This window comes from Pelodiscus sinensis, chromosome 4 (assembly GCF_052426305.1).
Source record: "Pelodiscus sinensis isolate ZL-2025 chromosome 4, ASM5242630v1, whole genome shotgun sequence".
Lineage (NCBI taxonomy): Eukaryota > Metazoa > Chordata > Testudines > Trionychidae > Pelodiscus > Pelodiscus sinensis.
Genome location: NC_143055.1, coordinates 1,523,691 through 1,549,483, shown reverse-complemented (window position 1 = coordinate 1,549,483; position 25,793 = coordinate 1,523,691). Strand labels below are relative to the sequence as shown.

Below are 25,793 nucleotides of genomic sequence, written 5' to 3'. Positions count from 1 at the left end.
TAGAGATTGGCCTCTGACCAGGTGACTTGCTGCATACAAGAAGAGGCCAGGAAGGAGTATAAAGAGGCCATGTGGTCGATGCCATTTTGTTCTCAGCTCAGCACTTCATCCCAGAGGCAGCACTGCAGGGATTGAAGAGCCCGGAAGACCTGTGAACCCATCCTGATCGTAGGATGTGCAATAAGGACTTTTAACCAGCAGCTGCAACACCTCTGCTAGAGCCTGCATCGAGAACTGGGAGATTCGGTGCATGTAACGTACTGTACTTTAATAACCTTACTCTCATGCTTTTCTTTCTTGTGTTAATAAACCTTTAGTTTTAGATTCTAAAGGATTGGCCCAGCGTGATTTGTGGGTAAGATCCAGAGGGTAAATTGACCAGGGATCTGTGGCTGGTTTCTTGGAACCGGACAGGACTTGTTCGGGGTAGGTGGGATTGGGTGCTAGGACCCCCCACCTGTGTATAGGCCCGGGGCCATCTGGGGCACGGATATTGCTGGGGTGTCGGAGGGGTTTTGCTCGGGAGGCTTCAGGCAGGCTGCTGAAGCGCTCTGTGGGACTGGTTTGTGGCCTGTTTGGAGAGGTCGCCAGTCAGGGGGACTGTAAAGAGCCCCGGATTTGAGCAATTCGCCCTGAGCGGACGCCCTAAGCTGTGCCCAGACACGGCCCGGTCCGTCACAGAAGGGCCTAGAGAACAGGAGCTCAGAGGGAGGCTGAAGGAACCGGGCTGGTTTAGCTTGGAAAGGAGACGACAGAGAGGACATGAGAGCAGCTAGCAAGTACTAAAAGGGTGTCACGAGGAGGGAGAAAACTTGTTCCCTTTGGCCTCTAAAGACAGGGCAAGGAGCAAGGGGCTTAAACTGCAGCAGGGGAGGTTTGGGTTGGACAGTAGGGGGGTGGGACAGTGGCATAAGTTGCCGGGGGGAGCGGGGGTTGTGGAATCTCCGTCCCTGGAGATACTGAAGAGCAGGTTGGACAGACACCTGCCAGGGATGGGCTAGCCCCCCGGGCGGGGGTCACTGCAAATTTTGGAAGTGGCCGCAGGCCGACCCGGAAGGGGCGGGGCCTCGGGCGGAAGGGGCGGGGTTGAGAACTGTGCTGCTGGGTACAGTGCCCTTGTTTTTGGAACCAGCTGCAGCCAGCGAGAACCGTTTAATTTAAATTATGAAACAGATTAAATGTTTTAACTCATGTTAGTTTAATAAACTTCATTTTAAATAAAATAAAATATTATGCCCCCCTCCCCCCCCCCCACACACACACGAGGTTTCGATGTTTTCGTTATGGCATGGCGGGGGCAGGGAACCCTTTTTGGGTCGGGGTCACCAGCGCACAAATAAACCAGTTGGCACCACACAAGTGAGAAGCCCAAAAACTCCTCCAAAGCCCCCCAACGCTCACTCATGTGGTCCCAACTGAGACGCCGCCCTCCTCTGTGGCCCAGCCTCACGGGGAAGGGGAGGGGAGTGGGGCCAGAGGTTCAGGGCTGCCCATAGACCAGACTGACTTTTCTGGGGTTCTGGAGTTAGTGGATTTTATGGACCCCCTTAGACTCTGGGGGAGGAACAAAAAGGAGGGGTAGGGTGCGGGAGACAGGGCTGCCAGCACGTAGGATAAGGATGGGGTGCCGGATCTGGGAGGGAGGCAAGGTGCAGAAGCAGGCTGGGAGCAGGGGGTCTGGCAAGGTGGAGGGAGCATGAACAAGGGAGGGTGTCGGTAAAAGCTGGGGGTGCCAGGTCTTGGGGAGGGGGAGGGAAGTGACGGGATTGGGGGAGGGGGTCTGGACACAAGGGGGAACTGTCACGTTACTGCTGCACCCATGGGGGGGGTGTTTGCCCCAAAAGTTTGTACAAAGGGGGCCATGGAGGTGTCAAACAAAAGCTTATTGTCTACGGATTCTGTACCTGCTCTTCAGATACCTGTATGATGTCTGTGTGTGGAGTTATAAACATGGACTCTGTGTTGATACTGAAAGATTCTCTGAGGCAGAGCAATGGGCTGGGAATGTTTGCCCATGGACGTGCTAATGAGCAAAGCTCCAGGGAACAATGGACCTCTGGAGGCCAAAGACACCCCTGGCCACGTGACTCTCTCCCGCTTGGAGGAAGCCAGGAGGGGATAGAAATAGGCCACGTGGCCGACTCCATCTTGGTGCTTAGCTCAGCTCTTCATCCCAGATGCAGGGTTGCAGGGATTGACGAGCCAGAAAGAACTGTGGCCCCATCCTGACACAGGATGTGCACCAAGGACTTTTAAAAGCCAGCAGCTGTAACATCTCTGCTAGAGCCTGCATCGAGGACTGGGCGATTCGATGCATGTAATGTACGATACTTTAACAACCTCACTCTCAGGCTTTTCATTCTTGTGATAATAAACCTTTAGATGTTCGATGCTAAAGGATTGGCTCAGCGAGATTTGTGGGTAAGATCCAGAGGGTAAATTGACCAGGGATCTGTGGCTGGTTTCTTGGAACTGGGCAGAACTTGTTTGGGGAAAGTGAGATTGGGTTTTAAAACCCCTCACTTGTGGGCAGGCCTGGGGCCATCTGGGGCGTGGACGTAGCTGGAGTGTCCAAGGGCTTTTGCTTGCGAGGCTTCTGGCTGGCCAGACAGGCAGCTGAAGCGCTCTGTGGGACTGACGTGTGGCCTGTTTGGGAAGGTCTCCAGTCCGGGGCTGTAAGGAGCCCTGGTTTTGAGCAATTCGCCCTGAGCAGACGCCCTCAGCAGTGCCCAGACCTGGCCCGTCACACACAGGGTCCCAGATGTTACGGTCACAGAAGCGAGAGGGGACGCCTAAGGCCAGACACAGACCCGCCTGGAGGAGCCAGGCTCTCTCGGAGTCGAAGGAAGGAGTCGGTGCCGGGACAGCGCTAGGACAACACCGTTACACACTCGCAACAGCCGGCTTGTCCCAACACCCACTGCTCCTCTTGGGCCAGCAGTCCTCTCCCTGTGGAATATGGAGTCACCCTCCCGCTGCCAAGTCGCTGCAGGGTGCCAGCGCGCCTTCCTTAGGTGCTAAGCGGCCAGTCCCGCCCGCCCTGGCAAGGCTGCCCTCAGCCAGCCTACACGCAGACCTCGCCGGTCCAGGGCAAGGGAGGAAAGGCTCAGGAAAACGGCCGTGGGCGCTTCAGATGGAGCATGGCATTCGGCCTTCATTTCGAAGCCCGGCGGGTGCCAAACCAAACTCGCACCATCCAGAAGCCGACCTGCAGCCAACCCCGCACAAGGGCGGAGCACTCCTGCCCACGGCCGCCCGAGGGGGAAACAGAGAGGCCAGGCTGTGGGGAGATGGACGAAGCGGCAGCAGCTGGGCAGGCCTGGGACATGCTAAAGGTTTCTGTGCTTGGGCTGAGAACACAGAGACCCGAGCCCTGGCTGTCGTGCCGCTGGCTGTGCCCGCCGGGGCTGCTCCTCCAGGCCACGGGATGCGGCTGCGGCAGGTTCCGCCCGCAGAGGTGGCCGAGCGAGGCTCCAAGCAGGAACAAAGTGACGCCTGCTGCTACAGGCAGACACACCCGGAGACTCCTCCCAGCCGCGTGCGCGGAACCAAAGCCGGCGTGTGAAGCGGACGGAGCACGAGGCAGCCATGCTCCCGCCAAGGGTCGCAGGTGGCCACTGGACCAGGAACGCTTGGGTTCAGCTTCAGACAGCCCATTGCCCTGCACACCTGCTGCCTCTCTCCAGCTCGGAGCCCGCTGCTCGGGCTGCCTCGGTCAGCCGGTGTGCTGCAGGGTGTAACTGTCAGCTCAATGCACCATGTAGCTCCAAGCCAGCCCCTCGGTCTGTGCACAGCACGCCGTGCCAAACCGGGAGAGAACGGCCACTCTGCCGGCCTCCCCCAGCTCTCTCGCTCCCCCTGGCGCCCAGGGCCAGGCTCACGCCAGCTGGCCGCTGTGCACACACAGCAAGGGCCAAGTCAGCGGCTGGCGGGACGGATGCCGGATGGCACGAGCCGTGGGGACCTTGGGGGCCAGCGGGAGCTGGCTGCCCCACACCAAGTCAGCAGCCCGAAGGGAACCCAGCCTGAAGGTGCAGCACAAGTTCGAGATGCCCTGGGGAACCGCAGCTGTCCTGGTCCTCGAGCACCTGGGAGCCCTGTGAGGGGCCAGCTGACTCCCCGTAGGCCAGAGGGAGCGACTGGTCATGGAGAGGCAGCACCTGCCCGCCCTGCTGAGCGCCCGGATCCAGGTGGCAGGCACAGAGCGGGAGAAGCTGGCTGGTTTGCTCCCTCACACTGGCCCAAGTGCAATCTCCGAGTGGGGGCCAGCTGCCGTCCCAAGGAGCAGGAGGAAACGGCTCTAAGCCGATCGAAGGCCAGCACACACCATGCTCTGCCGAGAGCTGCCCATCTCACTGAGGCGGTTTGCCTACAAATAGCGTCACTTCTCCTTAGGCCCTGTTTTTACCCAGGGAACCGGGAGTCCTGGAACGGCCCCCAGGGCCACAAGCGCAAGGCTGACAAGCTTTCTGATTGTGCCCAGCCCAGGTCAGTCCCACGCCATCAGCGAGGAAAGTGCTGGGTCCCGTCTGACAGACGATTAAACCCCCCACCCGCCACCAGCACAATCCAGCTGCAATCTTCACAGCCAAGTACAGAGACCTGGAAAGAAAGCAGTGCCCACCGGCACGGGTCCTGCCATGGAGCCGGGGCAGCGGCCTGCAGGGAGCCGGCAGGGCAGTGCGCTCAGACACCCGGAGATTGCAGACTGGACGCAGGCGGGTCCCAGCCTCTCTCGGGATCCCCAGAACGCCGAACTCCCAGGGGCACAGTCTGGTGAACACCGCCCACCAGAGCCAAAACATTTCCACTGGACGGGCCAGGCACTGGCAGCCGGCAAGGGCTCGCCCGCAGGAACTGTCGCACTACCGCTCTTACTCTCGCTGGCATTTCTGGGGCCCATCGCCGTGGTGTCTGGGCGGCGGGAGATCTAAAGGCTTCCCTTGCCAATGCTCCAACACCCCAGCCCAACCTGCTAAGCAGTGCGAAGGCAAGCCAGCCACTTCCTTCTGAAGCACCCGCGCAGGTGCAGGGACTGTCTGGCCTTCGTGCCCATGCGGCTGGCGGGGGCGGGGAGGTGGCTCGAGAGGAGAGTCCTCGAGAAGAACAGCCTCGTTACACTATTCGTCTGGCAAAGGGGGGAGCAGCCGGCGCTACCTGCTTCCAAACGGACTCTCTGCCCCTTTTGACACATGGATTCCGTTTGTCTGTTTCTGATACCTGGCACACACTATTCCCGGGCCAGCCCACTTCCCTTCACAACTGTTACACGTCGATGCGCAGCCACCCCGCCCTACAACAACGCCCCACAGCCACCCACGCAATGGTGGCCTTCTCATCCCGCCCTGGAGACAGGGAATGCTACGGGGAAGCCAGCCTGCCTGCGCCTATCGTGTACAGCTCCGGGCACCTTGGCGGCGCGTTAGAAATTCGCACGCACGGGAGATTTCCATTACCAGAGCTGGGCGGACACGAGGCAGAACGTGCAAGCCAAGGGGCACGCGTCTAGTGAGGGGATGAAGAATCCTCGTGTTGGGCCTGCGGGTTCTCAAGCGATGGAGAACTTCAATCCGTGCCCCAGGAATACGAAGTGCAGATCGTTAACTCACACCCAGCGCGACAGCGGGCGTGGCCCTGATGCGGCAAAGAGCCAGCAGAGAGCCTCCAAGGCTGCAGAGTGGCACAGGACACCCGCCCCGGAGCAGTTGTCTGGTCTGGTAAGCAAGCTGGGGCAGCCGAGGCGCTGGCGGGGGGAGGACATGCAATGAGCGAGCATGCGACCATACAATGGAGGACACAGCAGCAATGAGTGACAATGAGCCGAGATGTACTGGGGCGTTTCATGCGGCCAGGAGGCTCTGCCAAGCACTGATTAATTGCAAACAAAATGCACCACCTTTTTCGGCTTCGCTCCGCGCTGCATGAGGAGGGGACAAAGGTTAGAAGTTAGCGTCTGCGCCGCAGGACAACAGACGTCACCCCTCCGCCCGGCTGGAGGGGGCCGATCCGAGGGCCCAGAGCTTCCCCCGCTGCTCCGCGGCAGCCACACTCAACACTATGCACAATCGGCAACCGTGCCACGTCCTGCCGGCACGGAGCAGGTAACTGCCTCGAGGCTTTGGGGTTCTCTCGGAGCGGCTGCAAGCCGGCTTTTGCTCCTGGGGTGCCAGCAAAGAGCATTCTGAAAGGCCTAGGGCTGCTCTTCACTGGCTAGTTAACTGGGAGGTAGTGGAGCCTAGTGGAGAAAGGGCTGGACTGGACTCTATTCCCAGCCGCAGGTACCCTGGGCAAGTCACTGCCCTTTCGTGCCTCAGTTTCCCCACCTGTAAAAAACAAACCCTAATGCTGTGGGTCCCACCCTCCCCTGTGAAGGGCAGCAAGCTCTAAAGCTGGGTATCGTTTGGTTTCCAGGGTTCTCAGTCTCTGCGTGTGCCCCAGAAGCCTGAGATCAGCCTGGCAATCGTGTTCATATTCTAACTTGCCCGGTGCAGCCATCTACTCAGGCCTGCGGGGTGGGAAAGCCCAGCACTACCCCTGCTACTCCTTTGGGCCTCTGCCCAGCACAGTGTCCAGTCAGAGGCAAGGGGCTTAGGTGCGGGCAGGCGGTAACCCACCCACCCCCATTACACCCAGGGGGAGGGGAGCGGGACTCGGATCACTGGTTTCCCCACGGGCAGTATCGAGGCTGCCGCCCACGCCGGGCAGAGGGGGGGTCCCAGGACTGCGGGGCCAGGAAATGGACTTGTTTCTGTAAGGCACGCGAAAGAGGCGAGCGATGCTGCCAAGTGCCCACTGGGACGGAACTTCCCACAGTGTCACCTGCGGACCGGGGACACAGAGACACTCCCCGCAACCCCCCTCGGGGCAGCTGCAGGGGGGTGCTGGAAGCCGGGTTCAGCCCCTCCTGGTCCCCCAGGACAAGCCACTGGCCGGGTAGCACAGCCACCACCAGAGCAGCACCACCCTTGCTAGCATGGGCAGCCCTGGTACAGAACCGTTACTTACCTCGTAACGGTGACTCTTCGAGGGACGGCTCATGTGCATTCCAACAGAGGTGTGTGCGTGCAGCGTCCAGCGTGCAGGTGCCGTCAGAAGTTTGTCCCTCAGCAGTACCCGTAGGGCCAGCAGGGAGCCCCTGGAGTGGCGCTGGTACCAGGGTGCGTAGCCCCTCCCCACTCAGTGCCTGCTTACCGGCGTATTCCCGGATGAGGGCGGTGGGAGGGGATTTGGAACGGACATGAGCACCACATCTCGAAGAGGTCAGTGACCGTTCTCAGTGACTGCTCACGTGCATTCCAACACAGTGACTCCCCAGCAGAACCTAAGCAGGCGGCGGGCCGGCCGAGGAGACTACACAGGAGTTAAGGACCACCCTACCCCTGGCCTGGGGGTGCAGGGCGTAGTGGTTAGCAAACACATGGACTGAGGAGCACGTGGCCGCCCCACGGGTGTCCAGGATGGGAACCTGCGCTGCGAAAGCGGTAGATGCCGCCACCGCCCTCGTGGAGTGTGCCCGCCAGGGAGCAGCATTCCCGGATGCAGGCGGCTATCCACGAGGCGCTCCGTTGTGCGGATACGGGCTGGCCTCTCATGCGTTCCGATGGCTACGAGAAGTGGAGGTGATTTTCGGAATGGTGTGGTCCTGGCCAAAGAAAAGGCTAATGCCCTACGTACATCCAGTGTGGAAAGCCTGTTCTTTCCCAGACGCATGGGGCGTTGGGTAGAAAACCGGCAGGAAGATGCCCTGAGCGGTATGGAACCTTCGGCAGGAAGGCTGGGTGGGGTCGGAGACGAACTTCGTCTTTAAAGAATACCGTGCAAGGGGGATCCGATGTCAGCGCCCGGTGCTCAGACGCCCGTCCCGCGGAGGGGAGGGCCGCTAAGAGGGATACCTTGTAGGACAGGTGGAGGAGAGAGCAGGTGGCTGGCGGCTCCAACGGGGCCCCCATGAGTTTGGACAGGACCAGGTTCAGATCACACTGGGGGACAGGTTCATGGACATGCGGGTAGGGTCTGTCCATGCCTGTCAGGAACCTACTGACCACTGGGCTGGTGAACAGCGTTTCCCCTCCCCTGGGTGGAAGGCCGAAACAGAGGAGGAGGAAAGGTGGAGTCTGAGTTCCAGCAGGTAATCAAGGACCAGAGGGACTGGCCCCCACCTTGGGTGCACCCCTTTGTGGGACGCCCAACAAGAGAACCACTTCCACTTCGCCAGGCACGTGGCTACCCAGTAAGACCTCCTGGGAGCACTGGAGCTCCGCTGCCATTAGCCACGGAGCTTCCATGCCATCAGGTGGAGGGACTGTAGGTCTGGGTGGTGAAGCTGCCCGAGTCCTGCGATATCAGCTCGCAGGAGAGATCGACAAGGGGCTGCCTGGGCCACGCTGGGGCGATTCGGATCAGCGACGCCTGAACTTCTGCACTTACAGCAGGACCCTGTGCAGGAACGGAAGGGGCAGGAAGGCGCACAGCAGAGCCTGTGGCCAGTGGAGGAGGACAGCGTCCCCCAGAGAGCCCCGCCCCCGTCCCAGTAGCGGGGGCATTTTGCATTCTGCCCCGTGGCAAACACGTCCAGGTGGGGAAACCCCCCAACTCAGGAAATGGACTGGGCAACGTCCCAATGCAGCGACCGCTTGCGGCTTGCAAACGACCTGCTCAGCGTGTCCACTAGGCCGTTCTGGGAGCCTGGGAGAGACGAGGCCCTCGGGTGGATGTCTGCCCCGATGCAGAGCTCCACAGGCGGACTGTTTCCAAGCACAGCCGGGGTGAGCGGGCTCCGCCCTGCCTCTTTACCTATGCCACCGCTGGCGTGTTGTCCCACAGATGAGCACAGACTTGCCCCTTAAACGGGGAAGGAAAACCGCAAGGCCAAACGGACCGCCCTGAGTTCCCTGACACTGATATGCAGGGAAGTTTCTGGGGAGACCACGTACCCTGGGTGTGCACTCTCCCAGGTGTGCTCCCCAGCCTGCATCCGATGCATCTGTGACCAGTCGGATGGACGGGACCGGTCGGGAGAACGGAACCCCTGCACAGACCTCCACTTGGCGGGTCCACCACCCCAGCGCAAGGAGGACCAGCGCGGGGACGGATATCACTGTCCCATGAATGAATGGTCAGGTAGTGAACCTGTGCCAACCACATCTGAAACGGGCACATGCGCAGCCTGGCGTGTTGCACTCCATACGTGCAGGCGGCCATGAGGCCCAGCAAGCGCATGCAAGCCCGGGCGATAGTCATCGGGAAACACTGGAGTGACCGGACCACCGACTGCAGCGTGAGGAACCTGGAACTGGGCAGGAAGGCTCTCTGGGAGCGAGAGTCCAGGGTAGCACCCACGAACTCTATTGACTGGGTGCGAGTCAAAGTGGATTTGTCCAGGTTTAGAAGAAGGCAAAGTTCCTGAAAGTCTGCAGACTGTGATATGGTCTTTCACTCGGGTTTCTGACCCCCCTCTTAGGAGCCAATCGTCCAGATACGGGAACACTTGGACTCCCCGCTTCCTGAGTTCAGCAGCACCACCGCCATGCATTTGGTGAAGACTCGGGGGGCCGTGGAGACACCAAAGGGGACAGTCGTGAATTGGTAGTGGTCCTGGCCTATGACAAATCAGAGGAACTTTCAGTGGAAGGGGGCGATCGAAACATGGAAATAGGCGTCTTTTAAAGCGAGGGCAGGGTACCAGTCTCCGGGAGCTAGGGAGGGGATGATGGACGCCAGAGTGACCATTTTTAATCTTGTTTTGACAATGAAGAGGTTTAGGGCTCTGAGGTCCAAGATGGGGCGGAAGCCCCCTTTCGCTTTTGGGACCAGGAAGTAACGGAAGTAAAAGCCCCTGTTCCCGAACTCGGAGGGAACACGTTCCACCAGCCCTAGTGAGAGGAGATGGTTCACCTCTTCCCATAGCAGAGGTTCGTGAGAGGGGTCCCTGAAAAGGGACGGGGTAGGGGAGTGGGAAGGCGGGGTCGAATGGAAAGGAATAACGTATCCCGTACCCACTATCTCCGGGACCCAGTGCTCCGACGTAATCGACCGCCAGGCCTGGAGGAAGCAAGATAAACAGTCTTGGAAGGGCAATGGGGAGACTGGTAAGGAGCCCTCGAGGGTCCCATCAAACCCCCGTAAGGGGCCGGGGGGCTTGTTGTTAGGCCCCTGGTTCGAGTCCTGGGCGAGACGGGAATAGCGTCTGTTACCCCTGCGGCGGGAGAAGGCAGGGCGGGGGTTCTGCGGGGGCATTCTTGGGGCGTTCCTGTTGGTATACGAACGCCTCTGGCTGGCAGGTGTATGCAGGCCCTTGTGTCCTTCAGACCATGGAGCTGTTGGGCAGTTTGCTCTGAAAAGAGTGAGTTGCCCTTGAAGGGGAGGTCCTGCAGGGTGTTCTGGACCTCCGGCGGCACCCGACCCTTGGAGCCACGAACTGCAGCGTAGGACGCCGCATCGGCCACATCGAGCCCTGCCTGTAGTGCCGCTCGAGAAATGGCTCCTCCCTCTTCTTGGCGCGCCTTGTACTCTGCTCGGGAGTCCCCGGGGAGCATATCGGCAAATTTGCCCACTGACACCCGGGTATTATAGGCATAGCTAGAGAGGAGGACCTGCTGGCTCGCAATCCGGTACTGCATGCCCCCGGAAGCATAGACCTTCCTACCCAGTAAGTCGGACTTTTTGGCCTCCCTGTTCTCCGGGGTGGCCGCAGGTTGTCCCTGCCTCTCCCTCTGGTTGACTGCCTGGACGACAAGAGAACCGGGGGAGGGTGAGAAAAGAGGTGCTCGTTCCCCTCTTGCGGGACCAAGTACCTGCGCTCTGCACGCTTGTCTGTTGGCGGGATGGACGCTGGTGTTTGCCACACGGTCGCCGAAATCCTGGCGACCATTTTGTTAAGTGGTAACGCCACTCTAGAGGGGGTGTCGGCGTGCAGAATGTCCACGGTTGGGTCCGAGTCCTCCGGGATCTTATCTGCCTGGATGCCCAGGCTCTGGGCCAGACGGCAGAGAAGGTCTTGATGAGCCCTGGCGTCCGCGGAGGGCATAGAAGGCGCGGAATTGGCCAATGTCTTGTCCAGGGATGAGGACGATGACCCCTTCGCCAGGCCACTCGCCTGGGCATCCGTTTGGCCCGCGCCATCTGAGGTGGATAAAGAGTGGGGAGGAGGAGCAGGGCTCACTGGAGCTGTCTCCCCACCCCCCCGCCCCGGGCCTGGGGACAACTGTCCTGGAGGCAGTGAGCGAGTCCAGGTGGGGAACTGGGTTAAGGGGGTCGCCGACGGTGGAACTCGTGGCCCTGAGGTGACTGAGGCTGGTCTGGGAGGGTCGGCACCTTGGCTCTGATAAGCCCAGGGTGTCCAAAAAGGCCATTGCCCAGACGGCTGGGGAGGCCACGTCTGTTGCAGCAGCTGGACCCACTGCTGTTGGTACCGCTGTGACGAGGATCAACGCCGGGACTGGTGCCCCTTGACGACCATGCCGATTCCGCATCAGAGTCAGATGAGTATTCTGAGGCTGACCGTGGCGGTGCCGAAGTTGTTTGTTCTGTGGAGTGCCGGGCCATGGCCTCTGGTTTACCACGGTGTCGGGGTGGAGGAGGTGGCATGGGTGAGGTGAGGCCCCCAATTGGAGTAGGTGCCGGGGCCCAGGAGGGGGGCCGGGTGGAGTAACAGCACCGCCTCCGGTGCCGGAGTTGGTGTTATTGTTGGCACTGGGCCCGGTGCCGGCGTTATTGCCACTTGAGTGTCTGCGGTGCTGTGGGCAGTACGTGGCTTCGCAGGTCGGGGGCCGTCTCCCGGATCGCCCTCAAGGGAGAGTGCTGCCGGGTGTCCCCGTGCCATCTGAAGGATGCCGGAACTGGCGGAGGGGAGGGTGACGAGTCAATGAGACCTGTAGCAGCCTCCAGCGCCTCCGGGGCGGAAGGGTCTGGGAAGTCCTCCGGGGGGCTGACATCCTCCCAGCGAGAAGGGTAATCGCCTGACCTGGGAGGCCCGGGCTGAGGACTGGCCGGCACCACATGCCCCACTGGAGAGTGCATGGAGGGGGACCGACCCGTCGGGCCACTTCTTCCTGAACAGAGCCGGCGACTAGGAGCAACGTCTAGCTCTACGCGGCGCTGGGGAGGCCCGGTGCACAGAGCTGTCCCGCACCGAGGCTGGTGCACTACTGGGTCCCGGCGCCGATGCCGGTGCCGGACGGAGCGCTGCCTCCACCAGGATAGCCTTAAGCTGCGATTCCCGTTCCCGCTTAGTCCTGGGCTTAAAGGCTTTGCAGATCTTCCCCAGGGCTGTGATGTGACTCCCCCAGGCACTGCAAACACGGAGTGCGGGTCACTGCAGGGCATAGGCTCAGTGCACTTCCTACAGGGCTTAAAGCCTTGCGGGCCAGGCATGCCCTGCCATGGAAGTGCTAACAAAGAAACCTTTAACTAAATTGCAGGCGCGTAACAGAAGACGCTGATAACAATGGAGAGCAAGGAAAGCAACCCAAGTAGGAGCTGGACCGAGTGGGGCGGGGCCAGCAGGGGTATATATGCACCATTATACCAGCGCCACTCCAGGGGGCTCCCCGCCGGCCCTACGGGTACTGCTGAGGGACAAACTTCCAACGATGCCTGCACGCTGCGCGCACACATGAGCAATCCCGCGAAGCCCCCTCCCTGCCCTCACTCCTACCCTGAGCCCCCCGCCTACATCCCTCCCCAGACTGCACTACCCCATCGCCTGCCCTGAGCCTTCCACCCCCTGCCCTAAGCTCTCCCCCCCGCCAGATTCCTGCACTCCCCACCCTCTGTCCTGAGCTCCCCTGCCCCCTGCCCCTCCCCCATGTCTAAGTGGCTGGATTACCCTGACGCAGTCCCGGATTAGCAGCATTTAGCCCTGGATGAGCTGAGAGCCGTGGGGAGAACACTCCCAGGAAACCCGCCCCCGCACAGACACATCGGAGCCATCTCCTTCCCTGTGCTTGCTGCCGGGCAGCTGGCAGCCGCACCCGGCCCCTGGCAAGTGGGGGGAGCCGGTTCCATGCTCCTGGAAAGGGGGCGCCCTCAGGTGGAAGGGGCCTCAGCACCACCTGGATTGCAATGCCCCACCCTCCAGTGCTGCCTAGAGTGCACTGTGCTGAACCCCCCCCCCAGGCAGCCCTGAGAGCCGCCCAGAGCACGCCACGCAGCACCCCCCTCCCCCCCAGGCAGCCCTGAGAGCCGCCCGGAGCGTGCCACGCAGCACCCCTGCTCCCCCAGGCAGCCCTGAGAGCCGCCCGGAGCGCCCCACGTGGCATTCCCCCACTCCCCCCCAGGCAGCCCTGAGAGCCGCCCGGAGCGCCCCACGTGGCATTCCCCCACTCCCCCCCAGGCAGCCCTGAGAGCCGCCCGGAGCGCCCCACGTGGCATTCCCCCACTCCCCCCCAGGCAGCCCTAGGAGCTGAAGTGGTGTTCTGGCAGCGATTGAAGGGCACAGGCAAGTGCCCTCTTTGCCTGCGCTGCCCGTGGGCAGGCCTGGTTACCTGGGCCACCCCCGCGTGCGAACACCCGGCCACTGCCGCGCTGGCTCACAGCTCACATGGAGTGGTTTGGAGGGAAACAGCATTCCCGCTCCTTGGGGACTCTCCACAGCAAGCCCCAAGCCGGCGTTGGAGGCCACACTTACTGCGGGAGCACCTCTCCCAGCGACTGCCCCTGGAACCAGAGGTCCTGGCTTCTGTTAACAGCCGGCCCCGTGCTCCCGGGGGCGGGGTGCAGGTGTTAACCCTTCTCACTCTGCCTTCCCCCCGGGACACCGGCTCCGGCGTAGTGGAGAGAAGACACAGGAGCCTTGGATGGAAGCAGCTGTCTGTAAGCTCTTCACAGAGCAAGGGGAGGGCTCCGTTATCCCTGCGCTCTGTCTGGGGGGCCCAAGGAGCCGCCTCACAGGCATGGCTGGCCATGCAACTCGAGGGGGGCAAAAGGAGTCCCCACAGGACGGAAAGCCAAAGTGCTTGTCCTGCCCGGGCACGTGGGGCATGGCCGCACCTTCCTTCCCTCCCTCGAGTGGCCGAACGCTGCTCCATGCAGCTCCTCGCTCGGAGGGGCAGTGCCTCAGGCTGGCCTCAAGCCACGAGCAGGCTGCCACGGGCCGGGAGCGGCTGTCAGATGCATTCGGCAGGAAGTACCACGCCGAGATGTGTTAAGCCAGGCAGAGAGGCGGGGGATCTGCCGAGTCACACGGGGTCAGCGAGCCGGCCTGTCTCCGCAGAGTGAATGTGGACTAAGGCAGGGTCGGAACCGAAAGCAGAGCAGCTAGCCCCACTCACTGGCCGCGTGCCAGCCCCGCTGCAGAAACAGCGCTCGCTTGAAGCAAACCCGTCCCTGCGGAGAGGAGCTGCAGGGGCTGAGCGCCGCAGGCGGGCGGGCGGGCGGGCGGCGAGCCAGGCGTGGCCTTGCCCTGCAGAGAGCCGGCGTGAACGGACCCTTCCCACTCGGAACATTTCACCCCCTTTGTGAAACGGCCTCGAGTCCCCTCTTCGCCCAGGAAACCCCCTTCCTCCCGGCCCCACCCTGCCTCCCCGAGCCAGAACCTCGGGGGCGCCGGGAAACCCCCTTCCTCCCGGCCCCACCCTGCCTCCCCAAGCCAGAACCTCGGGGGCGCCGGGAAACCCCCTTCCTCCCGGCCCCACCCTGCCTCCCCAAGCCAGAACCTCGGGGGCGCCAGAAAACCCCCTTCCTCCCGGCCCCACCCTGCCTCCCCAAGCCAGAACCTCGGGGGCGCCAGGAAACCCCCTTCCTCCCGGCCCCACCCTGCCTCCCCGAGCCAGAACCTCGGGGGCGCCGGGAAACCCCCTTCCTCCCGGCCCCACCCTGCCTCCCCGAGCCAGAACCTCACTGCGCGCTCTGGCCCACGCTCGCCAGGAAAGGGGGAGGGCTGAAGGAAGGTGGCGGAGCAGAGAAGGGGAGGCGCCGTGCTCGCGGGGAGAACAGCGTGCTGGTCTTGGCGCTGCCAGAGATGCCGTGGCACAGCAGAGCCACGGCTCAGAGACCGCTCCTGTGATTCCTAAGGAATCCGCACTGACAACATGCCTGCCTGCTGCGTGGACACTCCCACCAGGCGAGGCCACTCCCACGGGCTAGCAGGCCGGCGGGGCTAGCAGGCCACGGACCACAGCGTGCTAGCGGGGGTGGCGTTCGCCCACGCTGCTCCGCACAGGCCTGGCTTGTTCTCACCGGACGCTCCCTCCACTGACGGGCAGGTGGTGCACAGTGAGCGTGCTGCGCACCGCGCTCAGCCCAGGGCTGGGAGGAAGGGCAGCAGCGCAGCGGACGGGACGGGCTTCGCGGACACGCCCAGGGGCTGCAAGCACAGTGGCCCCAAAGGGGCTGGGGCTGCTGCAGACTGGCTGTGAAGCCCTCGAGTGGCAGCTCGGCTGGCCTGGCCCAGGGAAGGGCCGTCGCACGAGGAGAAGGGAACCGGCTTCGCAAGAGACGTGCAGCGCCCTTCCGATGGCAGCCGCTGGCCAGAGGGCGGGGGCAGCGCGCACACGGCCTGCCTGTAGGACCCCACCCCTTGCAGCGCGGGGCACCGGCGTGCCGAGCGGCCTCAGGCCCAGCAGCAATGCCGGGGACCCAATGCTCAGGTGAACTCACGTGCGTTGGAGGGACGCGTGTCCTGTGCCCATCGGGCCCTCGGCCCCACAGCATGGAAGGAACGGGCCACGGCTCCGTGCATGCGGGGGGCCACATATGCCTCCCTGGCCCGACCCAGCCCGCAAGCCACCCCACCGGGACCCTCAGGCACAGAGCAGCCCCACACTGCTTTAAGCAGCTGGCTGCTCCCAGGGGCTCTCTGTTCCAGGCACTGGCGGGGGGTGCTTTGCCCCCCACAAAATCTCTCTACTCCACTGGGGTAGTTTCAGGTCGATAGGAGCAGAGAAACATTGCTGAGGGGTGGGGGCAGTGCGCGAAGCCTCCCCTCCCCCAACACCCAGGGCAGGGAGCAGCCAGCCGTTCTGAGCAGCCTGGGACTGTGGCAGGCAGGGAGCCTGTCTCAGGTCCTGCAGGGCTGCTGGCCAGGAGCTGCCTCTGGCACCCCATGCTACCCCTCCCCCAGCTACCCGGTCACCACCCAAATCCTCTGCACCTCGGCCTACACTCCCTCCAGGCCACAATCCTCTCCCCTACCCAGGACAACCCTCTGCTTCCCCCACACTCCCTCTCTGCCCCGCCCCTGCACTCTGCCCCACCCCCACACTCCCTTCTGCACCCAGCCCCCTCCCTTACCCACTGACCAAACCCTGGAGTGGCCCCCACCAAAGGCACTACCTTAGACCGGGGGGGGGGGGGGGGGGAGGGACAGAGCTCTGGCTCCTTCGCTTAGGCGTGGATGTCAACATGGGGCCAGGCTGGCGGGGGCTGGGCACAGGCTTGCCACGCGCAGACAGGGGGCAGGGGGCAGCCGGAACGGTAACCGGACGCCCTAAAGCAAGCCCCAGTCTAAGTGTCTGAGCCTTTGAGCCCGCCAGCAAGCTCCACGCACAGCTTGCCCGCTCCTGGCAACGCCGGGCCGGCAGCACAAAGGATGCCCCGTTGCACAGGGGCAGCTCCCAAGGAGGCGAGAGCAGGGCAGTCTCAGCGGGCAGGGCCCAGCCTACACTGCGGGTGGAAACAGGCGCCCGGGGACCTGCCCTCGCTGGCGTCGGTGGGCGTCTTGCAGCCTGGCAGGCAGCTGAGAAGGCAGAGAGCCCTCCGGACCACGGGGCACAGGCAAGGGCCACAGGCAGTGCGCAGGAGGCGTCGCCGCGGGGTACGACACTGGGACCGTTCGACGGGACAGGCTGCCCGCTGTCCAGGAGGGATCCCTGGAGCCCAGGGCTGGCCCCACGGAGCTGTAACCCCACTGACAAAAGCTCGGGCCTGCCTCCCAGGCCACTGTGTTTGGGGGCTCCCCTTGCCCGGAGCTGGCCCTGCTCCAGCCGGGAGAGGCGGCCGCCGGAGCACTGCTACGCTCGGGAAGTGGATTCAGCAGAGGAGTGCGCGCAGACCCTCCCCTCCCAAAGCCAGCCCTCGGCAGCGGCGGCAGGCGCTCCAGCTGAAGTACTCACCAGTTTGCTGGCTTTGGCAGCTTCCAACGACTCTGGAAAGAAGGCAGAAAAACAAAGACCCGTGAGTCTCGTCACACGTCCCACGCAGCCCTCACCCTCTCGCGGCTGGAGAGGATCCAAAGCGCAGCTCCCAGCACCTACCAGCAGGGCAGCAGCCACCCCCGGCTCACACCCTGGCACCCTCAGTGCCAAGGCTCAGCTGGCTGAAGTCCCCAGCCGTGGCTCCGGGCAGGGAGCGGCCACGTTGCAATGCACGTGCCGAAGGAGGTGGCCGTGTCTGGGGCAGCAGGTGCAGTGCACGGGGAGTATCGACCACTTCAGAACAGAGGGGCAGGCCCACGCGTCTGCCCGCTCCTCTGGCCAGGCGAACACGACTTCCCAGCACTTTGGATCATCTCCAGCCTACAAAGCCCCCTTCTAGGGGCCTGCAAGCACAGACGGTTATTGGCCGTCTTCAGCGGTCAGATTCCCGCCAGTAGCCAAAGGCGATTCTATCGCCATACAAGAGCGGCCCGTAACCAAAATACGCTGCCGCCGCTAGCCAGGGGGATTCTCCCCAGGCTGCCGGGGGCACCAGTCAGCCAGCTACGGGTGAAGTGCGCGGAGACAGGGTCTTGCCTCTGAGCGGCTCTCGAGGGCACCTCCGCACTTGCAGGGCGTTTCTCCCCTCTGGCCAGCAGCCAATGCCTGCCGACCCCGCGGGAGAGCGCTCGCTGCACCGCACTCGCCCGGTGCAACTGCACAGATCTAGGTTCCCGAGCACGCAGCGTGGGGGGAGCCTGGGGCTCATCTTGTCAGGCTTGCCCCTACCAGGGACATTACATGTGTGACGGCGCGTTGGGGGTCCTCCGTCTCCTGCACCCCGAAATGGCACAAACAGACTGCACCAGCCGGTGGAATAGAGGAAGTTTATTGCCTCTCCAGGATACAGCCCAGCACAGATGGAATCTGGTCACAGAGCTGGGCTAGGCTGCCTCAGGCCCCCTTGAGATGAGGGAGACTGGGCCCCTAAACTCCAGCCCCTTTCCCTAGGCTCTCCTCCATGCTCTCCGACAGCCAGCAACCAACTAACCAACTTCCAGCCCTGCCCCCAGCCAGGGCAGCATCCACCTTCCTTTGTTCCTCTCCATGGGGGGTGTCTGGCCACTGGTTCAACAAGTTTGGCATTACCTCTGCCTAGCGAGGTTTTCCCTGCTGGGTCTTGCTCCAGACAGCAGGGGTCACCACAGCCCAGCAAGTACCCCCACTACGTCACAGTTCTCCCCCCTCCGAGAGCGAACTGAGCAGGGTCACTCCGCTCATGACCTAGGGAAGTTCGGGTCCTCTGCGTGGGAACCCGCCCTGGGGCCATGGGTGCTCCCCTTGACTCGGGCCGGCCGTGGCAAGGCCCCACATGAATTGGCTTTCCTCCGTCCACTCGCCACCCCACTCCAGGGCGACTGGCCCAGGCCTGTCCTCGGGGGTCACACCCACCCTTCCGCTGGCCTTGATCTCTGGCCAGGGTCTCTCGGGCCGGGGCCATGAGCCCAGTGAGCCTTCTCTGGACAGCCAGGGCGGCTTCCACCCCCGAAGCTCCATCCAGGGAGGTCTTCCCCTCCCATAACTCTCTCAACAAGCCCAGAGGGTCTATCTGGGGTAGAGACCCCCAAGCTGCTTTCCTCCTGTCTTGGGCCTTCCCGCCCCTCTGGCAGGAGTCACAGGACCGGCAGTACCGCTGCACGGCTGTAAAGATTCCCGGCCAATAGAAGTGCTGGAGCAGCCGCAGCCGGGTGCTCCGGATCCCCCGGTGGCCCCCAACGGGGACATCGTGGGCCAAATACAGCAGCTTGAGGCGATACTTTCGGGGGACGACCAGCTGCCGCTGGACCCCCCATGCCTCGCCTTCCTGGGGGGAAGCCATTCACGGAACAGGAGTCCACGCCCCCGCAGGAATCTCCCCTGGCCACCTCTCCCCCGGGGCCGAGCTGCACGGAGGCCAGCCTGGTCCCTCAGCCTCTGCAAGGAGGGGTCTGCCTGCACCTCAGCCTGGAATTCAGCTGCTGAGGCAGGGATCGGGACCTGTTCCCCACCTTTGCCTAGGTCCGGAGTCCCAGCCTGGCTGGACCCCGTGTCCACTGGGATGGGACCCTGAGGACGCTGCCTGGAGTCCTTCCCTGGACCCAGGTTGTCAGCCCCCCGCTGGCTCTGGCTCCGGGTAGTGACTAGAGCCCGCTGGGATTCATGGGGCCACTCCTCTAGGTCATTCCCCATCAGCACCTCGGTGGGCAAGTGCGGGTGCACCCCCACTTCCTTGAGGCCCTCCTTGGCCCCCCATTTCAGATGCACCCTGGCTACAGGCACCTTAAACGGGGACCCGTCTATGCCCTTCAGGGTCAGCTGGGTGTGGGGTAGTATCCGCTCCGGGGCCACTATGTCGGATCGGGCCAGAGTCACCTCCGCCCCCGTGTCCCAGAAGCCCGTCACCTTCCTACCATCCACCTCCAGGGGTATGAGGCACTCACTCCGCAGGGGCCGCCCTGCCCCCACCCGGTACACGGAGAAATCCGCCTCCTGAGAATCAGACCTCCCAGGGGAGGTGCACTGAGCATCCTTCCCCTCTCTCTGAGCTGAGGTTTGCCTGCCAGCCCCTGCCTCTGGGGCAGCCTGCCCTTCCTCCCGCCCCAGCCAGTTAACCCTGGAAAGTCCGCGGTCCTGGGACCTGGTGCACTGAGCCCTCTTGTGGCCTTTTTGCCCACAGCGATGGCAAGTTAGGCTTTGGGCTGTCTCTGTCCAGGCCCTGGCTGGTTCTCTGGGGCGCAGACGACCTGTTCCTTGGTCTCGCCCCGTAGTTGACTCCCTCCACCGCTCAGCTGAGATCCGGTCTCTGCGCGATTCCCTTTCTCTCCGGGACTCCCGTTCACACCCGGACCGGCTCTCCGTGAACTCATCCGCCAGTCTCCCGGCCTCCTGGGTGTTCTCTGGTCTCCGGTCCTTGAGCCACAGCCTCAGTTTGGGTGGGCACACTTCATAGAACTGCTCCATCATGACCAGCTTGAGCAGCTCCTCTGCGGTCTGGGCTCCGACTCCAGACACCCACTTGCGGCAGTATTGCGCCAGGCGGGAGACCAGATCCACATAGGTCTCCCGTGGCCCTTTCTGTACCCCCCGGAACTTCTTCCTGTACATCTCGGTGGTTTGCCCGAACTTGTGCAGCAGGGCCTCCTTGACTCGGTTGTAATCCCCTGGCTGTAGGTCCTCCAGCTGACTGAGCACTCCGTCCGCCTCCTGGTTCAGTGCGGGGACGAGCTCCTGTAGCCAGTCAGCTGGGGGGACCTCTTGCAGCCCACAGGCCCTCTCAAAGGAGCTGAGGAACCCGTCTATGTCGCCCACGTCCTTCAATTGGGCCACCGTGAGCCTCTCCAAGCACCTGGCAGTCCTGGGACCTTGGGGCCCATCCGCACTTGGCGCAGCCGGTGCCCCGCCGGTTCTCCGCTCTGCCATGGCCAGCTCATGCTGTCGCTGCCTCTCTCGATCTTGGCGCTCCTTCTCTCGGTCCTCTACTTCCAATTCCTTGATCCGCAGCTGGATCTCCAGCCGCCGCAGCTCCGCTGGGCTGGCCTCTGCCCTAGATGGGCCGCAGCTTGCAGGCCTCCTGGGGGAAGCTGTCTCATCTCTCCGGTGCGTTCCAGCACTCCTCCCCCTCTCTGAGCCTGACACACTCTCAGGGGGGGTCTGGCTGCTTCCCCTGGGGACAAGATCCTGGCCCTGTGGCTGGTCGTTCTCTTCTAGCTGGGCAATCAGCTGGGCCTTGGTTGCTTTCTGCACAGGGAAGCCCCTCTCTCTGCACAGCCCCACCAGCTCTGCCTTCAAGAGTCGGGCGTAGGCCATCTGCCCGCTGGGCCCCTCGGTGCAGACTCACCAGTCTAGTGCTGCAGCGCCCCACGATTCCCAGGAACCGCTTCGCTCTATCTCCAGCACGCCTGGCTCCAGGGCTCTTGCTTCTACTGCGCCTTGTCGCTCGCCGCTGGGAGCTTCATCCACGGGGTGCAGTGGATCCCACTTCAAACACCAGTGTGACGGCGTGTTGGGGGTCCTCCGTCTCCTGCACCCCGAAATGGCACAAACAGACTGCACCAGCCGGTGGAATAGAGGAAGTTTATTGCCTCTCCAGGATACAGCACAGCACAGATGGAATCTGGTCACTGAGCTGGGCTAGGATGCCTCAGGCCCCCTTGAGATGGGGGAGACTGGGCCCCTAAACTCCAGCCCCTTCCCCTAGGCTGTCTCCTCCATGCTCTCCGACAGCCAGCAACCAACTAACCAACTTCCAGCCCTGCCCCCCAGCCAGGGCAGCATCCACCTTCCTTTGTTCCTCTCCATGGGGGGTGTCTGGCCCCTGGCTCAACAAGTTTGGCATTACCTTGGCCTAGCGAGGTTTTCCCTGCTGGGTCTTGCTCCAGACAGCAGGGGTCACCACAGCCCAGCAAGTACCCCCACTACGTCACAACATGGGCTGCCAAGAGCCCCTGCACCGGGCGGAGGGGGAGCAGCTGGACTGGAGCAGCCCTGCCTGCGGCGTGGGGGCCATCCACTGCCTGCTCCTTTAGAGAGCAAGCGGTCAATGCAGCGTCAGCAGCCAGTCCCGGGGGGTTTCACTTCCCTCCTCGCCCCGGCGCCGTACGGTGACTGCGCTGTGGCCAGTGCTCTGCCCCGTTCTGACAGAGACGAGGGGCTGCCGGCAGCTTATTGGCTGCTTCCTCTGGCAAACGGCAAACCGGCCCCTCACCAGCTCTGACAGGCAGGGTCCTGGCATTCAAATGGGCAGGTGCAAATGCCAGCGTCCGGGCTAAAATCCAATGCTGCTTACAGGGCCCTGGCACTTGCACTTGGATTCAGTATTTCGGCCACCTCCTCTCCCAAAGTGTTTTAGCCCAGTCACACAGCGGCTGCGCTCCACCCCAGAGACAGCTGCAGTGTAGGGGTGAGCAAGGCCATTCCAACGCCCAGATGCGCGTGTGTAGCGCACCGCCTTGGTCTGAGGGCGGAGGGGTGTGTCCGGAGGGCGGCGACTTGCTTGGGTACATTGCACCCTTGGCTCCGTTCCTGGCCGTCGCTGCTCTGCTCTTGTGGCTTACAGCTCCGGCAGCACTCACTGGGGGAGCGCCCTCCCCCGCCCACATCCCCCAGACACTAGCGAGGCAGCTCATCAATCAAAGACGCACTGGGCCTCCTACAGCTTTACTCCCTGAGCTGGACTGATGGGACCCGAGACTGCGGCAGGCGCTGCTGTTTCTATGGAAACACCCTGGCTGGGAGCCAGTCTTGGCGTGTCTGTACCGTGTCTCCGAAGGGCACAGTCAGCCATGCCGACCGGGTGCTTTGGCCCCTCCATCCACCACCTCCACGGCTCATCCCTTTGAGCAAGCAGATCAGACCCCTCCCAGCTCCCGCTACCCTCCTGGCCTAGCATCTCCACCCGCCACGGCTACACGCTCGGAGCACCCCCATTCGGAGCCAACTCCCACTCCACCAGCCTCCGACAAGGGGATTCAGCAGGGCCCAGCGCAGTGGTGCACGGGGAGCTCGCTGCGGTGCTGGCCACCGGGCGCAGAGGGAGAGCCGGAGGGGCTGCGGGCGCCCGGCAGACAGGGCATTGGGACGAGGCTGGAAGTACAACGCAGCCGCGGACTCTCCCCGGCAACAAGGTTCAGTGCTGGTCCCATCTCAAGAAGTCTGCAGCAGAGATGGAGGCAGTGGGAAAGCCTGAGCGTTCAGAAAGGAAGGGCTGGCAGACTCACCACACAGGGACAAGGGGAATCCTAGAGCTGGGAGGGACTCGCGAGTCCCCTGCCCCCACAGCGGGGACCAAGCACCAGCTAGACCAGTGGTCCCCAACGCAGTGCCCGTGGGCGCCATGTCTGGGCTGGCCCCGCCCCCGGGCACGCAGCACATGTGCAGTGCCAGCCCCGGGCGCATGGCGCGTGGGCAGCCCTGCCCCCAGGCACACAGCACGTGAGCAGCCCCACCCCCGGGCGCCCTGCGCGTGAGTGGCCCCGCCCCCGGGCGCCCGGCAGCCATGAAAGGTCAGGGCCACCGAGATAGCCCAGCCCTGGCAGTGTCTGTCCCACTTGCTCTTCCATGTCTCCAGGGATGGAGATTCCACAACCTCCCCGGCAACTGACTCCAGTGTTTGACCCCCCGACAGGTAGGAACCTTTTCCTACTGTCCAACCTAAACCTCCCTTGCTGAGTCTAAGCCCCTTGCTTCTTCCCTGTGCTCAGAGGCCAAGGGGAACAATTTCTCCCCTCCTCGAGGAGGCAGCAGCAATTAAAATAAGCAAGCTGCCCGCCGGCCCCTCCCCGTACCACTGGAGACTGTTTCTGGCCGGCTCCCCCAGCAGTACCAGACATCACCTCTCGCCTCTTCCAACCCCCATCCTTCCAGCTGGGCCCAAGCCGGGGCAGAGGCCAATGCCACCGAGCGCTCACAGACCGGGGGGGAGAGTCGTCGGGCCGAGCTGCTTGCTGCCCAGTGACATTCGTAGAGAGTGGCTATTTCCTTAGGGACTGATCAGATGTTCCGTGCCATGGCTTACAGCAGTCTGGCAGCCTGGGGTAACCCACAGGACTTGCAGGCCACAGCCTGCCTGCTGAGTGAGGCAACGCTAGCACGCGCACGCCTGGGACCTGCCACCCACCAGCCACGGCGCCGTGCAGACAGACAGGCCTCACGCCTAGATAAAGCAACCCCCAGTGGCACACGGGCTGCCAAGAGCAGCCTGGGCCTTCGCAGGCACCTCACTGCTTGGAAAGAGCCAGCGCAGGGCGAGGGGCAGGACAGGAGGACAAAGGCCCAGGGAACAAGGTTTTCATACCAGTAGAGCAGAGACGGCCCCACTCGCGGGGGATGCAAACCAGGGAGCCGGGAACAGCCCTACTGACCGCGCAGCGCGGCGGGGTAAGAGCGGCAGCAGGAGCTGCCGGGCTCAGGAGGTGCTGGGCTGGCCCGGGTGACGGGAGGAAGGCCGACGCCTCGGGGTGCTCTCGAAGCAGTGGGGCGAGATCTCCGCTCCCTGGCGTGAAGCAGGGGTGCTGGGACTCACTCTGGAAACACTCCCCAGCCAGCAAGTGGCAGCTGTGCAGCCCAGGCCTCCCGCGCACAGACAAGGGCCTGCCGCCCTACAGGGGAACGGGGAACTCACAAGGAAGCGCAGAGCAGGCCTGTGGCCAGCGACGTCCGCGCCGCCCTGGACTGGACTCCTAACCGCAGCTGCATGAGGGTGTCGCGAGGACCCTGCCCGGCCTTGGGGCCTTCCCCCGGGGCGCACGGAGATGTGCTCGGAGCCTCAGGAGCGGCGCCCCAGAAGTGCTACACATGCACCTCCACGAGCTCCCCTCTGGCGCACAGGAAAGGCCGGGGGGATGGGCAGCCTTAGGGCTCAGCAGTGCGGGAGGGGCTGGTGCTGAAGCTAGAACAAGGACCTGAGAAACGGGGAAACCTTCGTATTCACTGCAAGTCAGGGACCTTGGGGGAACGGGCAAGATTCTGGGTGCAAATGGCCAGGCCTCTCAGCCACGACAAAGCCCTGGAAACCTCCAAGTTACACGGACTCTAGTCTGTTGGCTTGCAGAACAGAGCCAGGCCGGCCAGGCAGCGAGGGACGAGGGAAGGGAAATGTATTCGGGCTTGCCTGGCCTCAGCCTTTCCCACTGCCTGAGTTCATGGAGGTTGGAACCGCGTCGCCGGGAACGACTCCCGGGGGGGCGAGAGCGGAGTGCCGCAAGACACGCCCGCTACAGGCCCTGCCACTCCCGGGACGGTGCCATCGCTCGGCCCTGCTCTTGGATCGGGCCTCAGCAGCAGCGGGAAGGGATAGTACCCCTCCTCTGGAGGCAGCTGGCCAGCGAGCTGTTGGACAGACCGCGTGTCCCCAAACACGGCACTCGGCGCCCGAGGGGTTTACTTAGCGCTTCGAGGCAGGGGCAGCCGTGGTGCTTGCGTCCCACCTTGGAGGGAAAGACGGAGGGGCTGCAGCGCTTCTCGGGGAGCGAGGGACGGCATCGGGCCAGCGAGCAGCACAGGATCCCCCTGGGCACCGGACACGTGGCTCGAAATGCCAACGGGAGACACCCGCCCTGTGCCCCGGAGCACCGACTCTAGGCCGTGCTGGAGGCCTGGCACTGCATCCCTCCTGGGCTAGAACGAAGGGAAGGGGAGGACAGACAGGCAGCCCTCACCTCTCTTGGGGACCTTGGAGACAGAAGACTCTGGGGTTTCTGGAGACGTGGTATCAGCTCCATCTTCAAACACCTGGATCTGAGGAAATGGAGCAAACGCAGCATCACCAGTGAGCACACAGCAGCCCCTTTCAACAGACTTCACTGTGTGCTGCTCATCAGCCCAGTCCCAGGTGTGCCTCCCTGCCCCGCCACTCAGAGGGAACGGAGCCCAGCGTGGATTTGGGGCCCAGCCGTTCCCAGGTCGCGATGGGTCAGGCTGGACTCGGCCGGGGGGCCTTTCTGAGCACGCTGTCTGGCCGACGGGACGCTGCAGCCACACACGCTGCAGCAGTGACCAGCCCGCGGCCTGTGACGCTGCCAGCCCGCCGGGCCATTCCAGCACTGCGAGAGGGCACAGCGCGAGGAAAACGGACGCGCCGGGGCTGCAGGGGGCCTCTGAAGCCATCTGCTTCGGCCAGGCTCTCGGCTGACCAACAGCGCTTCATACGGTCTCCCACTGCATTCCTGCCAGCAAGTTACGTCC

General features: G+C 63.2%; 1 protein-coding gene across 5 annotated transcripts in view; it reads right to left on the bottom strand.

Annotated features, from left to right (window-relative positions):
* DCTN1 (dynactin subunit 1) overlaps positions 1 to 25,793 on the bottom strand; it is a 132,299-nt gene that overhangs the window by 55,702 nt on the left and 50,804 nt on the right. For all 5 annotated transcript variants that reach the window (XM_089777695.1, XM_089777696.1, XM_089777697.1 and 2 more), the window contains 2 exons: positions 25,268 to 25,346; positions 17,052 to 17,083 (listed from right to left, as the gene is read on the bottom strand). In XM_089777695.1, coding sequence (XP_089633821.1) covers positions 17,052 to 17,083; positions 25,268 to 25,346 — 111 coding nt within the window. The remainder of the gene's footprint in view (positions 1 to 17,051; positions 17,084 to 25,267; positions 25,347 to 25,793) is intronic.